This window comes from Salmo salar, chromosome 17, assembly GCF_965601325.2.
Source record: "Salmo salar chromosome 17, fSalSal1, whole genome shotgun sequence".
NCBI classification, from domain to species: Eukaryota; Metazoa; Chordata; class Actinopteri; order Salmoniformes; family Salmonidae; genus Salmo; species Salmo salar.
The window spans coordinates 28278030-28292693 of record NC_138307.1 but is presented as its reverse complement, the minus strand read 5'-3'; the positions used below and the strand labels follow the sequence as shown (position 1 = coordinate 28292693).

At 42.7% G+C, this 14664-nt stretch overlaps 1 protein-coding gene across 1 annotated transcript in view; it reads right to left on the bottom strand.

Moving 5' to 3' along the window:
* The window catches only part of LOC106596203 (UPF0524 protein C3orf70 homolog A), a 29241-nt gene extending 14875 nt beyond the window's left edge, over positions 1-14366 (bottom strand). The window contains exon 1 of the mRNA XM_045699528.2: positions 13780-14366. Within this exon, the coding sequence (XP_045555484.1) occupies positions 13780-13954 (175 nt within the window). The 5' untranslated portion in view covers positions 13955-14366. The remainder of the gene's footprint in view (positions 1-13779) is intronic.
* Positions 14367-14664: the final 298 nt, after the last annotated feature.

The following is a 14664-nucleotide window of genomic DNA, read 5'->3' as shown; positions in this document are numbered from 1 at the left end:
TTAACCCACATAAAGGGGTGCAGGGCTAGCGATGTAATACATGCTATAACATGCTAATGTCATACTATAGACACTACATACAGAGACAGTTCCCCTAAACAGGGAGTTTCCTGGTCCTCAACCTCCCTCCCAACTGGTTGGATGTTATGTCATGAATAATGAATTCACAGAGATGCATCATAGGGACTGATGGTATTTACAGACATTTACAGATGATTAGGCTGAGCTCTCAAGTACAGCTGGGAATCGACCTCGGCTAATCACATGCACACGCCAATAAACTTTGATTTGACACATACATGCGCACTCTCTAATGAGAGATAACATACATTATTGGCTCTGGCAGCAACATTAAACAGATAAGTCCCAGTAATATGCAGATCTGGCAGCGACATTAAACAGATAAGTCCCAGTAATATGCAGATCTGGCAGCAACATTAAACAGATAAGTCACAGTAATATGCAGATCTGGCAGCAACATTAAACAGATAAGTCCCAGTAATATGCAGATCTGGCAGCGACATTAAACAGATAAGTCCCAGTAATATGCAGATCTGGCAGCGACATTAAACAGATAAGTCCCAGTAATATGCAGATCTGGCAGCGACATTAAACAGATAAGTCCCAGTAATATGCAGATCTGGCAGCGACATTAAACAGATAAGTCCCAGTAATATGCAGATCTGGCAGCGACATTAAACAGATAAGTCCCAGTAATATGCAGATCTGGCAGCAACATTAAACAGATAAGTCACAGTAATATGCAGATCTGGCAGCAACATTAAACAGATAAGTCCCAGTAATATGCAGATCTGGCAGCGAAATTAAACAGATAAGTCCCAGTAATATGCAGATCTGGCAGCGACATTAAACAGATAAGTCCCAGTAATATGCAGATCTGGCAGCGACATTAAACAGATAAGTCCCAGTAATATGCAGATCTGGCAGCGACATTAAACAGATAAGTCCCAGTAATATGCAGATCTGGCAGCGACATTAAACAGATAAGTCCCAGTAATATGCAGATCTGGCAGCGAAATTAAACAGATAAGTCCCAGTAATATGCAGATCTGGCAGCGACATTAAACAGATAAGTCCCAGTAATATGCAGATCTGGCAGCGACATTAAACAGATAAGTCCCAGTAATATGCAGATCTGGTGACATGACTAACATCACTAGCTGTGACTGATTGTCCATCACCGACGGTCTCTTTCTATCTAACATCACTAGCTGTGACTGATTGTCCATCACCGACGGTCTCTTTCTATCTAACATCACTAGCTGTGACTGATTGTCCATCACCGACGGTCTCTTTCTATCTAACATCACTAGCTGTGACTGATTGTCCATCACCGACGGTCTCTTTCTATCTAACATCACTAGCTGTGACTGATTGTCCATCACCGACGGTCTCTTTCTATCTAACATCACTAGCTGTGACTGATTGTCCATCACCGACGGTCTCTTTCTATCTAACATCACTAGCTGTGACTGATTGTCCATCACCGACGGTCTCTTTCTATCTAACATCACTAGCTGTGACTGATTGTCCATCACCGACGGTCTCTTTCTATCTAACATCACTAGCTGTGACTGATTGTCCATCACCGACGGTCTCTTTCTATCTAACATCACTAGCTGTGACTGATTGTCCATCACCGACGGTCTCTTTCTATCTAACATCACTAGCTGTGACTGATTGTCCATCACCGACGGTCTCTTTCTATCTAACATCACTAGCTGTGACTGATTGTCCATCACCGACGGTCTCTTTCTATCTAACATCACTAGCTGTGACTGATTGTCCATCACCGACGGTCTCTTTCTATCTAACATCACTAGCTGTGACTGATTGTCCATCACCGACGGTCTCTTTCTATCTAACATCACTAGCTGTGACTGATTGTCCATCTCAGCAACAGTCATGAACATTTCACAACATATTAAGATGTGGAGGAAACAACTGGAGCGCATGTAGAGACAAAACCTATTTTATGTCATATTGTGTAGTACAAACAGTCCCGAATTGTTGCATCTTACAGGTTTCATAAAACTACAGTTGTGTAGTGACTGTTTTCAGAATGAAACATTTCAGCCACTCTAATGTAAAATGAGGCCAATGGTTTGAAGAGGGGTAGAAAAACTGTTTTCAGAATGAAACATTTAAGCCACTCTAATGTAAAATGAGGCCACTGTTTTTTTTATTTTTAATAAAAAATATTCACAAAAACCATGAGTGCCAAATCCATTCCTATTTTCAGCCCTAGTTTCACTTCCTGTCGCTCTGAGTAATCACAGAGGAGAACATGCATAGTACCACTCCAACCCAGCCTCCAGGGACGAATAAGGAAACAGACATACACACTGTATGAATAGATTTCTATTTGATCATACAGTAGTAGCTCTCAGGGTGTAGCTCTCAGGGTGTAGCTCACAGGGTGTAGCTCACAGGGTGTAGTTCTCAGGGTGTAGCTCTCAGGGTGTAGCTCTCAGGGTGTAGCTCTCAGGGTGTAGCTCACAGGGTGTAGCTCTCAGGGTGTAGCTCTCAGGGTGTAGCTCTCAGGGTGTAGCTCTCAGGTTGAGTTCAAGCCCACCTCTGAAGTGGTGTCAACCATTTCCCCCATCCCTAGCGAACACAGCTGATTAAACTAATTGCATTCTAAACTGAAGATCATGATGAGGTGATTATGGAGTCAGGTGTGTTGGCTGGGGCTGGGACACTAATCAGGCCCTGGAGGACTGGAGTTGCCCATCCCTGTCCTAGGTTCTCTGGGTAATTCCCTTGGTAATCCCTTGGTTCTGGGTCAGTGTGGACAGTGCAGTCTCTCTGTCTGTTCAATAATGCATACTTCCTAGACTAGCAGTCATGTAGCTAGCTCCTCTCCTCTCAAGACAGAGCATCTAGAACGACTGTTAAAACAGTGTCTACTCAGACTAGATTACATACAGTATCTACCAGGACTAGACTACATACATTATCTACCAGGACTAGACTACATACAGTATCTACCAGGACTAGACTACATACAGTATCTACCAGGACTAGACTACATACAGTATCTACCAGGACTAGACTACATACAGTATCTACCAGGACTAGACTACATACAGTATCTACCAGGACTAGACTACATACAGTATCTACCAGGACTAGACTACATACAGTATTTACCAGGACTAGACTACATACAGTATTTACCAGGACTAGACTACATACAGTATCTACCAGGACTAGACTACATACAGTATCTACCAGGACTAGACTACATACAGTATCTACCAGGACTAGATTACATAGAGTATCTACCAGGACTAGACTACATAGAGTATCTACCAGGACTAGACTACATAGAGTATCTACCAGGACTAGACTACATAGAGTATCTACCAGGACTAGACTACATAGAGTATCTACCAGGACTAGACTACATACAGTATCTACCAGGACTAGACTACATACAGTATCTACCAGCACTAGACTACATACAGTATCTACCAGGACTAGACTACATACAGTATCTACCAGGACTAGACTACATACAGTATCTACCAGGACTAGACTACATACAGTATCTACCAGGACTAGACTAAATACAGTATCTACCAGGACTAGACTACATACAGTATCTACCAGGACTATATTACATACAGTACAGTATCTACCAGGACTATATTACATACAGTACAGTATCTACCAGGACTAGACTACATACAGTACAGTATCTACCAGGACTAGACTACATACAGTATCTACCAGGACTAGACTACATACAGTATCTACCAGGACTAGACTACATACAGTACAGTATCTACCAGGACTAGACTACATACAGGATCTACCAGGACTAGACTACATACAGTACAGTATCTACCAGGACTAGACTATATACAGTATCTACGAGGACTATATTACATACAGTACAGTATCTACCAGGACTAGACTACATACAGTACAGTATCTACCAGGACTAGACTACATACAGTATCTACCAGAACTAGACTATATACAGCATCTACCAGGACTATATTACATACAGTACAGTATCTACCAGGACTAGACTACATACAGTATCTACCAGGTCTAGACTACATACAGTATCTACCAGGGCTAGACTACATACAGTATCTACCAGGACTAGACTGCATACAGTATCTACCAGGACTAGACTACATACAGTACAGTATCTACCAGGACTAGACTACATACAGTACAGTATCTACCAGGACTAGACTACATACAGTATCTACCAGGACTGGACTACATACAGTATCTACCAGGTCTAGACTACATACAGTATCTACCAGGACTAGACTACATACAGTATCTACCAGGACTAGACTACATACAGTATCTACCAGGACTAGACTACATACATTATCTACCAGGACTAGACTACATACAGTATCTACCAGGTCTAGACTACATACAGTATCTACCAGGACTAGACTACATACAGTATCTACCAGGACTAGACTACATACAGTATTTACCAGGACTAGACTACATACAGTATCTACCAGGACTAGACTACATACAGTACAGTATCTACCAGGACTAGACTACATACAGTATCTACCAGGACTAGACTACATACAGTACAGTATCTACCAGGACTAGACTACATACAGTATCTACCAGGACTAGACTACATACAGTATCTACCAGGACTAGACTATATACAGTATCTACCAGGACTAGACTACATCAGTATCTACCAGGACTAGACTACATACAGTATTTACCAGGACTAGATTATATACAGTATCTACCAGGACTAGACTATATACAGTATCTACCAGGACTTGACTACATACAGTATCTACCAGGACTAGACTACATACAGTATCTACCAGGACTAGACTACATACAGTATCTACCAGGACTAGACTACATACAGTACAGTATCTACCAGGGACTAGACTACATACAGTATCTACCAGGACTAGACTACATACAGTATCTACCAGAACTAGACTACATACAGTACAGCATCTACCAGGACTAGACTACATACAGTATCTACCAGGACTAGACTACATACAGTATCTACCAGAACTAGACTACATACAGTATGGCACGTAGAGTAGGCCAGAAGGCTAAACTGAAAAACCTAACCTCTATCAAATAAAAAGATGGCGGAGCTGCAAAAGTGCTTCTGGGTGTTTATTTACATAGTGAATCCTGAAGAAAAACAACAGTACTGCCATCCAAAGTATACATTATGGGGACAGCTTAAAAACAATGGTGCCCCATCAACAGCTCAATTCAAAATGGTTCCCCCCTTGAACTGAAAGAGAGGCTCCTTTTGTAGGGGAAGCCCCTCCCATCAGAACATACCCAGCACTAATTCATTAAGCAATTACCTTCATCAAAGCCTACATTTTTCACTCAGCTAAACATAATGAATTATATACCTTGCAACACATTTCTCATGATACAATATACCAATATAACACATTTATAAAATCCCATCCCTACTTCCAATATGCCCATTCACATGAACGAGCCATTCAGGACAGGCACTACAAAGCCAGCCCGATTACCGTAGCTCTGGTCCTTATCCCAGCATACCCAGAAGCTACAGAGATGGAGAGAGAGGAACAGAACCAAACAAACAAAGCGCTCATCCATAACATTGACAAGTACAATAAACGTTGCTTAAATTAAACATGAAGGCTTGTCTTTATATTCTTTATACCAGAAACTGTTACTGACAGGAGGTAAGAATAAAGTGTAAAATGTATGTACGTCGACATTGTTAACGGAGCTGATAACGGAGCAGGGAGGCGCGATGAATGTGTGTGTTAGTGTACCAAACGCTGCCCGCGGCCAGTGACTGACTTCTCCGTCACACAGTATCTACCAGGACTAGATTACATACAGTATCTACCAGGACTAGATTACATACAGTATCTACCAGGACTAGGACTATATACAGTATCTACCAGGGACTAGACTATATACAGTATCTACCAGGACTAGACTATATACAGTATCTACCAGGACTAGACTACATACAGTATCTACCAGGACTAGACTACATACAGTATCTACCAGGACTAGACTATATACAGTATCTACCAGGACTAGACTATATACAGTATCTACCAGGACTAGACTATATACAGTATCTACCAGGACTAGACTACATACAGTATCTACCAGGACTAGACTACAAACAGTATCTACCAGGACTAGACTACATACAGTATCTACCAGGACTAGACTACATACAGTATCTACCAGGACTAGACTACATACAGTATCTACCAGGACTAGACTATATACAGTATCTACCAGGACTAGACTATATACAGTATCTACCAGGACTAGATTACATACAGTATCTACCAGGACTAGACTACAAACAGTATGTACCAGGACTAGACTACATACAGTATCTACCAGGACTAGACTACATACAGTATCTACCAGGACTAGACTACATACAGTATCTACCAAGACTAGACTACATACAGTATCTACCAGGACTAGACTACATACAGTATCTACCAGGACTAGACTACATACAGTATCTACCCGGACTAGACTACATACAGTATCTACCAGGACTAGACTATATACAGTATCTACCAGGACTAGACTACACACAGTATCTACCAGGACTAGACTACACACAGTATCTACCAGGACTAGACTACATACAGTATCTACCAGGACTAGACTACATACATGATGACAGGTACATGTAGAGTAGAGGATCACAGCTACATGTAGAGTAGAGGATGACAGGTACATGTAGAGTAGAGGATGACAGCTACATGTAGAGTAGAGGATGACAGCTACATGTAGAGGATGACAGCTACATGTAGAGGATGACAGGTACATGTAGAGTAGAGGATGACAGGTACATGTAGAGTAGAGGATGACAGCTACATGTAGAGTAGAGGATGACAGCTACATGTAGAGGATGACAGCTACATGTAGAGTAGAGGATGACAGGTACATGTAGAGTAGAGGATGACAGGTACATGTAGAGTAGAGGATGACAGCTACATGTAGAGGATGACAGCTACATGTAGAGTAGAGGATGACAGCTACATGTAGAGTATGACAGGTACATGTAGAGTAGAGGATGACAGGTACATGTAGAGTACGGAGCGCACTGAGCGGAGCGCTACATGTAGAGTAGAGGATGACAGCTACATGTAGAGTATGACAGGTACATGTAGAGGATGACAGGTACATGTAGAGGATGACAGGTACATGTAGAGGATGACAGCTACATGTAGAGTAGAGGAAGACAGCTACATGTAGAGGATGACAGCTACATGTAGGGGATGACAGCTACATGTAGAGGATGACAGGTACATGTAGAGTAGAGGATGACAGCTACATGTAGAGGATGACAGGTACATGTAGAGGATGACAGCTACATGTAGAGTAGAGGATGACAGCTACATGTAGAGTAGAGGAAGACAGCTACATGTAGAGTAGAGGAAGACAGCTACATGTAGAGTAGAGGATGACAGCTACATGTAGAGGATGACAACTACATGTAGAGGATGACAGCTACATGTAGAGTAGAGGATGACAGCTACATGTAGAGTAGAGGATGACAGCTACATGTAGAGTAGAGGATGACAGCTACATGTAGAGTAGAGGATGACAGCTACATGTAGAGTAGAGGATGACAGCTACATGTAGAGTAGAGGATGACAGCTACATGTAGAGGAGTGACAGCTACATGTAGAGTAGAGGAAGACAGCTACATGTAGAGTAGAGGAAGACAGCTACATGTAGAGTAGAGGATGACAGCTACATGTAGAGTAGAGGATGACAGCTACATGTAGAGTAGAGGAAGACAGCTACATTTAGAGTAGAGGAAGACAGCTACATGTAGAGGATGACAGGTACATGTAGAGGATGACAGGTACATGTAGAGGATGACAGGTACATGTAGAGTAGAGGATGACAGGTACATGTAGAGTAGAGGATGACAGGTACATGTAAAGGAAGACAGCTACATGTAGAGGAAGACAGCTACATGTAGAGTAGAGGAAGACAGCTACATGTAGAGGAAGACAGCTACATGTAGAGTAGAGGAAGACAGCTACATGTAGAGTAGAGGAAGACAGCTACATGTAGAGTAGAGGATGACAGCTACATGTAGAGGATGACAGGTACATGTAGAGTAGAGGATGACAGGTACATGTAGAGGATGACAGCTACATGTAGAGTAGAGGATGACAGCTACATATAGAGGATGACAGCTACATGTAGAGGATGACAGGTACATGTAGAGGATGACAGCTACATGTAGAGTAGAGGATGACAGCTACATGTAGAGTAGAGGATGACAGGTACATGTAGAGGATGACAGCTACATGTAGAGTAGAGGATGACAGCTACACGTAGAGAATGACAGGTACCCCCCACTCCACACACATACACTCCCCCCCACTTTTGACCAGAGTCCTATGGGGTAGTGCACTAAATAGGTAATAGGGTGCCATTTGGGATGACGACATACAGACAGACGGTGGTTTTAAGCCTGTAGACGCAAGCAGGAAGTAGTACACAACTACACACGTGTAATTTCCTGCTCCCCTAGAGGACATCATGTCTCTTCCTGTTTATTATCACATTACTTCTCAGACTGTTAATTCACTATTTATTATTCATGAACTATGTTAACTATAACCCCTGTCTAATTTACACTTGCTGTTTATTATTCATGACCTATATTAACTATAACACCTGTCTAATTTACACTTCCTGTTTATTATTACTGACCTATATTAACTATAACCCCTGTCTAATTTACACTTCCTGTTTATTATTCCCCATTTATTATTAATGACCTATATTAACTATAACCCCTGTCTAATTTACACTTCCTGTTTATTATTCACAATTTATTATTCATGACCTATATTAACTAAAACCCCTGTCTAATTTACACTTCCTGTTTATTATTCACAATTTATTATTCATGACCTATATTAACTAAAACCCCTGTCTAATTTACACTTTCTGTTTATTATTCACAATTTATTATTCATGACCTATATTAACTATAACCCCGGTCTAATTTACACTTCCTGTTTATTATTCACAATTTATTATTCATGACCTATATTAACTGTAACCCCTGTCTAATTTACACTTCCTGTTTATTATTCACAATTTATTATTCATGACCTATATTAACTAAAATCCCTGTCTAATTTACACTTCCTGTTTATTATTCACAATTTATTATTCATGACCTATATTAACTAAAACCCCTGTCTAATTTACACTTCCTGTTTATTATTCACAATTTATTATTCATGACCTATATTAACTAAAACCCCTGTCTAATTTACACTTCCTGTTTATTATTCACAATTTATTATTCATGACCTATATTAACTAAAACCCCTTCATATAATATTATGTATAACAACGGCGTCGTCGGTGGGAGAACTATAGACACTCTTCATATAATATGCAGAGTGGAGGTGATGGAAACATGGCTGTAACAGCCTCTGCACTGTTTGTTTCCATAAAAGGAGGAGGAGGAGGAGGAGAGGAGGAAGAGAGAAAGAGAGAGAGAGAGAGAGAGAGAGAGAGAGAGAGAGAGAGAGAGAGAGAGAGAGAGAGAGAGAGAGAGAGAGAGAGAGAGAGAGAGAGAGAGAGATGTTGCCATCCCTCCTTCCCACCAGTGGGATACCTCTGTTAATGCTGACAGCAGGGTCTGAATCATCTAGGATGGGAGGAGAGGGACGTTGGGTGTGGAGGGATCACAAATGGCAACGGGCCGGATGGTTTGATAGGGCTTGACGGACCAGAGAGGTCAAGTGGCAGCTGACCTATAACCTCTGAGGCTGACCCCTCTCTGCCTGTCCTCTCAGTGATCACTCAGCCCAGAGACTGTCCTGTCAGTAATCACTCAGCCCAGAGACAGTCAGCCCAGAGACAGTCAGCCCAGAGTCAGTCAGCCCAGAGAGAGCTGTGTGTTGGTGTTCTGTGTATAACATTAGTGTGTTCAGGCTATAGAATACAGTTTGACTGTGAGATACTTTTTGAAATGCCATCCTCTGTCACTTCAGCTTGACACAAATTCAATGTTGTTTTGGCGGCCGGCCCGGAGATACAGGACTGCTTGACTTTACCCATCACAATAACAATGCAGCAAAAGGAGAATGGAGGAGCATTACAGAGGATGGAGACTGACAGCCACGCAGCAACCAGTTACTGAGCAGTACTGTGAAGTCAACAGCCAGGACAGATGGCTGTGTTACTGATACAGAAAAGGAAACTGACTGACAACACATTTTACAGGCTTTTCTAGGGTCTCACTACTCCAAAACGTGCATACATATGGAAAAAGACGCACGGGCACGGACGCAGATACGCACACAAACACACACGTCAAACCCTTGGTCCCTGGGTAAACACAGGGCTTTATGATCCATGGTTAAACACAGGGCTTTGTGGTCCCTGGTTAAACACAGGGCTTTATGGTCCCTGGTTAAACACAGGGCTTTGTGGTCCCTGGTTAAACATTCCCTCCCCTCTTCCTCTCTTCCTCCCTCCCCTCTTCCTTCCTCCCTCCCTCACGTCCTCCCTCCCTCACTTCCTCCCCTATCCCTCCCTTCCTCACTCCCTCCCCTTTTCCTCCCTCTTCCATTTCCCCTCTCTCTCCCTTCTCCCTCCCTCCTCTCCCTCCCTCCCTCCCCTCTCCCTCCCTCTTCCATTTCCCCTCTCTCTCCCTTCTCCCTCCCTCCTCTCCCTCCCTCCCTCCCCTCTCCCTCCCTCTTCCATTTCCCCTCTCTCTCCCTTCTCCCTCCCTCCTCTCCCTCCCTCCCTCCCCTCTCCCTCCCTCTTCCATTTCCCCTCTCTCTCCCTTCTCCCTCCCTCCTCTCCCTCCCTCCCTCCCCTCTCCCTCCCTCCTTAGTTGACTGAGGAAGACTTAAACTAACTCTCTCTGGGACTCAGTCTCCATGCTAATCTAATGGGTGCTAGTCTAGACAGATACAGTTCCAGACACTCCTTTGAAAGTGTAATATTTACTCCAAACACTTTGCTGCTGAAGGTACAGTAGACACTTGATAAATGCAGTGTGTCTGATGATTAGGTGTAGTGGGGATGTTGGGCACGCGCACACACGCACACACGCACACACACACACACACACACACACACACACACACACACACACACACACACACACACACACACACACACACACACACCACACACACACACACCCCCCCCCCCCCCCCCGCATACCACACACACAACCACACACACACACACACACACACACACACACAACCGCACACACACACAACCGCATACCACACACAACCGCATACCACACACACAACCGCATACCACACACACACACACTCTCTCTATCCCTCAGTATTGGCTTGGTCTTCTATCACCTGTTTTTACCACGTGTAACCTGGTCTTTCAGACAGTGAGGAAGTGAACCTGCCCTCTACTGGTGGCTGAGTGTAACTTCACTCAGTTTCACTTCTTGGTGTTGTAGTGTTGTAATACATTATTAACAATGTAATAATACCTTCATCATAACCCAGCTGTTGTAGTACAGAGAAACAAGATAATACCTTCATCATACACCAGCTGTTATAGTGCAGAGAAACAAGATAATACCTTCATCATACACCAGCTGTTGTAGTGCAGAGAAACAATATAATACATTCATCATACACCAGCTGTTGTAGTGCAGAGAAACAAGATAATACCATCATCATACACCAGCTGTTGTAGTGCAGAGAAACAATATAATACATTCATCATACACCAGCTGTTGTAGTGCAGAGAAACAAGATAATACCTTCATCATACACCAGCTGTTGTAGTGCAGAGAAACAAGATAATACCTTCATCATACACCAGCTGTTGTAGTGGAGAGTAACAAGATAATACCTTCATCATACACCAGCTGTTGTAGTGCAGAGAAACAAGATAATACCTTCATCATACACCAGCTGTTATAGTGCAGAGAAACAAGATAATACCTTCATCATACACCAGCTGTTGTAGTGTAGAGAAACAATATAATACATTCATCATACACCAGCTGTTGTAGTGCAGAGAAACAATATAATACCTTCATCACACACCAGCTGTTGTAGTGCAGAGAAACAATATAATACCTTCATCATACACCAGCTGTTGTAGTGCAGAGAAACAAGATAATACCTTCATCATACACCAGCTGTTGTAGTGCAGAGAAACAAGATAATACCTTCATCATACACCAGCTGTTGTAGTGCAGAGAAACAATATAATACCTTCATCATACACCAGCTGTTGTAGTGCAGAGAAACAAGATAATACCTTCATCATACACCAGCTGTTGTAGTGCAGAGAAACAAGATAATACCTTCATCATACACCAGCTGTTGTAGTGCAGAGAAACAATATAATACCTTCATCATACACCAGCTGTTATAGTGCAGAGAAACAAGATAATACCTTCATCATACACCAGCTGTTGTAGTGTAGAGAAACAATATAATACCTTCATCATACACCAGCTGTTATAGTGCAGAGAAACAATATAATACCTTCATCATACACCAGCTTTTATAGTGCAGAGAAACAAGATAATACCTTCATCATACACCAGCTGTTGTAGTGCAGAGAAACAAGATAATACCTTCATCATACACCAGCTGTTATAGTGCAGAGAAACAATATAATACCTTCATCATACACCAGCTGTTATAGTGCAGAGAAACAAGCTTGTTGCCCAAAAACATCCTTTGGTGTAGAGAGAGCCAACTGTAGTTTATAACATCAAGGTCCAGACAGTGATCCTCAGTACTCTAGTCTGGCAGTCCTGTCTGGATTCTTGGAGACGTGGTCATGAGATTCTTATAAATTGTAAGACAGTGTAGTCTATTTAGTCATCTCAGTAGCCAACTGCTGAGGCTGAGCTGCAAGACAGACATGGTCTGTTGATGAATAAGAGGTTGAATGAGTTCAGTATCTTTAACATCATTCATTCGCTCTCTATCAGCAGCTTCCAGCTGTGAGGGTGACAGTCCATGAATGGTACACTGTCTGTCTGTCTGTCTGTCTGTCTGTCTGTCTGTCTGTCTGTCTGTCTGTCTGTCTGTCTGTCTGTCTGTCTGTCTGTCTGTCTGCCTGCCTGCCTGTCTGTCTGTCTGTCTGTCTGTCTGTCTGCCTGTCTGAACCACTGAGCCAACATTGAATAACTAGGAACAATATTCTAGCCTGCTACAGGTTTAATCAGCTGAATTTAGGCTGTGCATTTAAATATGTAGTCTAACCAATCAGAATGTCTGTGTTGACTTGTCCCATCCAGCTAAGGGGATGGATGTCTGGTTTCCAACAAGCCAACAAAAACGGACGAGGGCTACACTGCCCTACCAAGCAAAAAGGCAGTAACTGCTCATTTGGTCGAAAATGCTACATTAAATACATGTTAATCATGTGAACAAGTATCCTGCCTCTATTGTATTGTGTTTTGGAGAAAATAGGGGTCATGTTAGCAGTAACTGCATAAAGTTACTGTGAAACCAAGGTAAATAAAAGCAATTTTTCTCAGTTTCACGCTATGAGCAGTGTCTTTTTGCTTGGCAGGGCAGTATAATTGTCTGAAGTCAAACAATAGGCTGCTATTCTTGTAAACATTCACATATAACAGGCTATTTATAGACATTGATGTTCTCCTTCCAACCAGGGAGTGAGGGGAGAGCACAGCTAAGCACATGGACAACCCAGAGAATGGTGAGACATCGACGGGCTTTAAGCAAGGCTACTTACAGTGACACCATCCCAAGTGGCAGCACCAGTGGAGCTTGAAGCACTTCCCATGGCTGTGTGTTGCGCAGATGGACAGTCCGTCGCACGGGAGAAAGTCCGGTCTCCCCGCGCAGCTCCGGGCCAACGCCTGTGCCTCGTCCAACTTCTCGCTCTTCCGTCCGCCCGACGCGGCCATCGCGCAGCGCACACCCCAGGATCAAACGCACGCCATGTAACCCATCAGAGAACGCAGCTTTGGAATTTCGGTTTTGGTCCCAAAACCTCAGCAAACGCCAAATGTCTATCCAGGGAGGAAACTCCAAAGCGTGACGCAAACGAGTTAAATGTGGCACGGTTGTAGCCAACCCCCCAATCAGCACAGAGAGAATCAAAATGCGATGAAAGTTCCAGTTCCAAGAATAAGATTGACAGCTGTTTTACGTAAACATCTGGATCTCCAGCCGCTGGAATTATTTTCTGTAAACGTCGACTGCGTTATCTCAGCCAGAGAGATTTCCGTGGCGTATCCCGTGTCAGGCTTTCATTTCGTCTATCAGCCTGACAAGAGACTCCTCTGTCTGTTGATGAAGCCCTCGCCGTTTCCTTCCTCTTAGGCTATCCCCTCCTCCTCTCTCTTTCTTTCTCTCCAGTTCGGTTCAGCCATAAAGGAAGTCCGATATTTGGTCTATTGTCCTCATTTTTGGCTGTAATAGCCTTTCCTCCGAAATCACAACTGATTCAGATGAAAGTAATCATGTAAACAAAGCCTATAATTTGAATCAGAAGCAACCTTTCTGAAGATATATATAGGTCATTCTGTTAACGGAGCCTTCATTTTTTGACATTTTATTTTATTCATGTGACCTTTATTTAACTAGGCCAATCAGTAAAGAAAAAAATCTTATT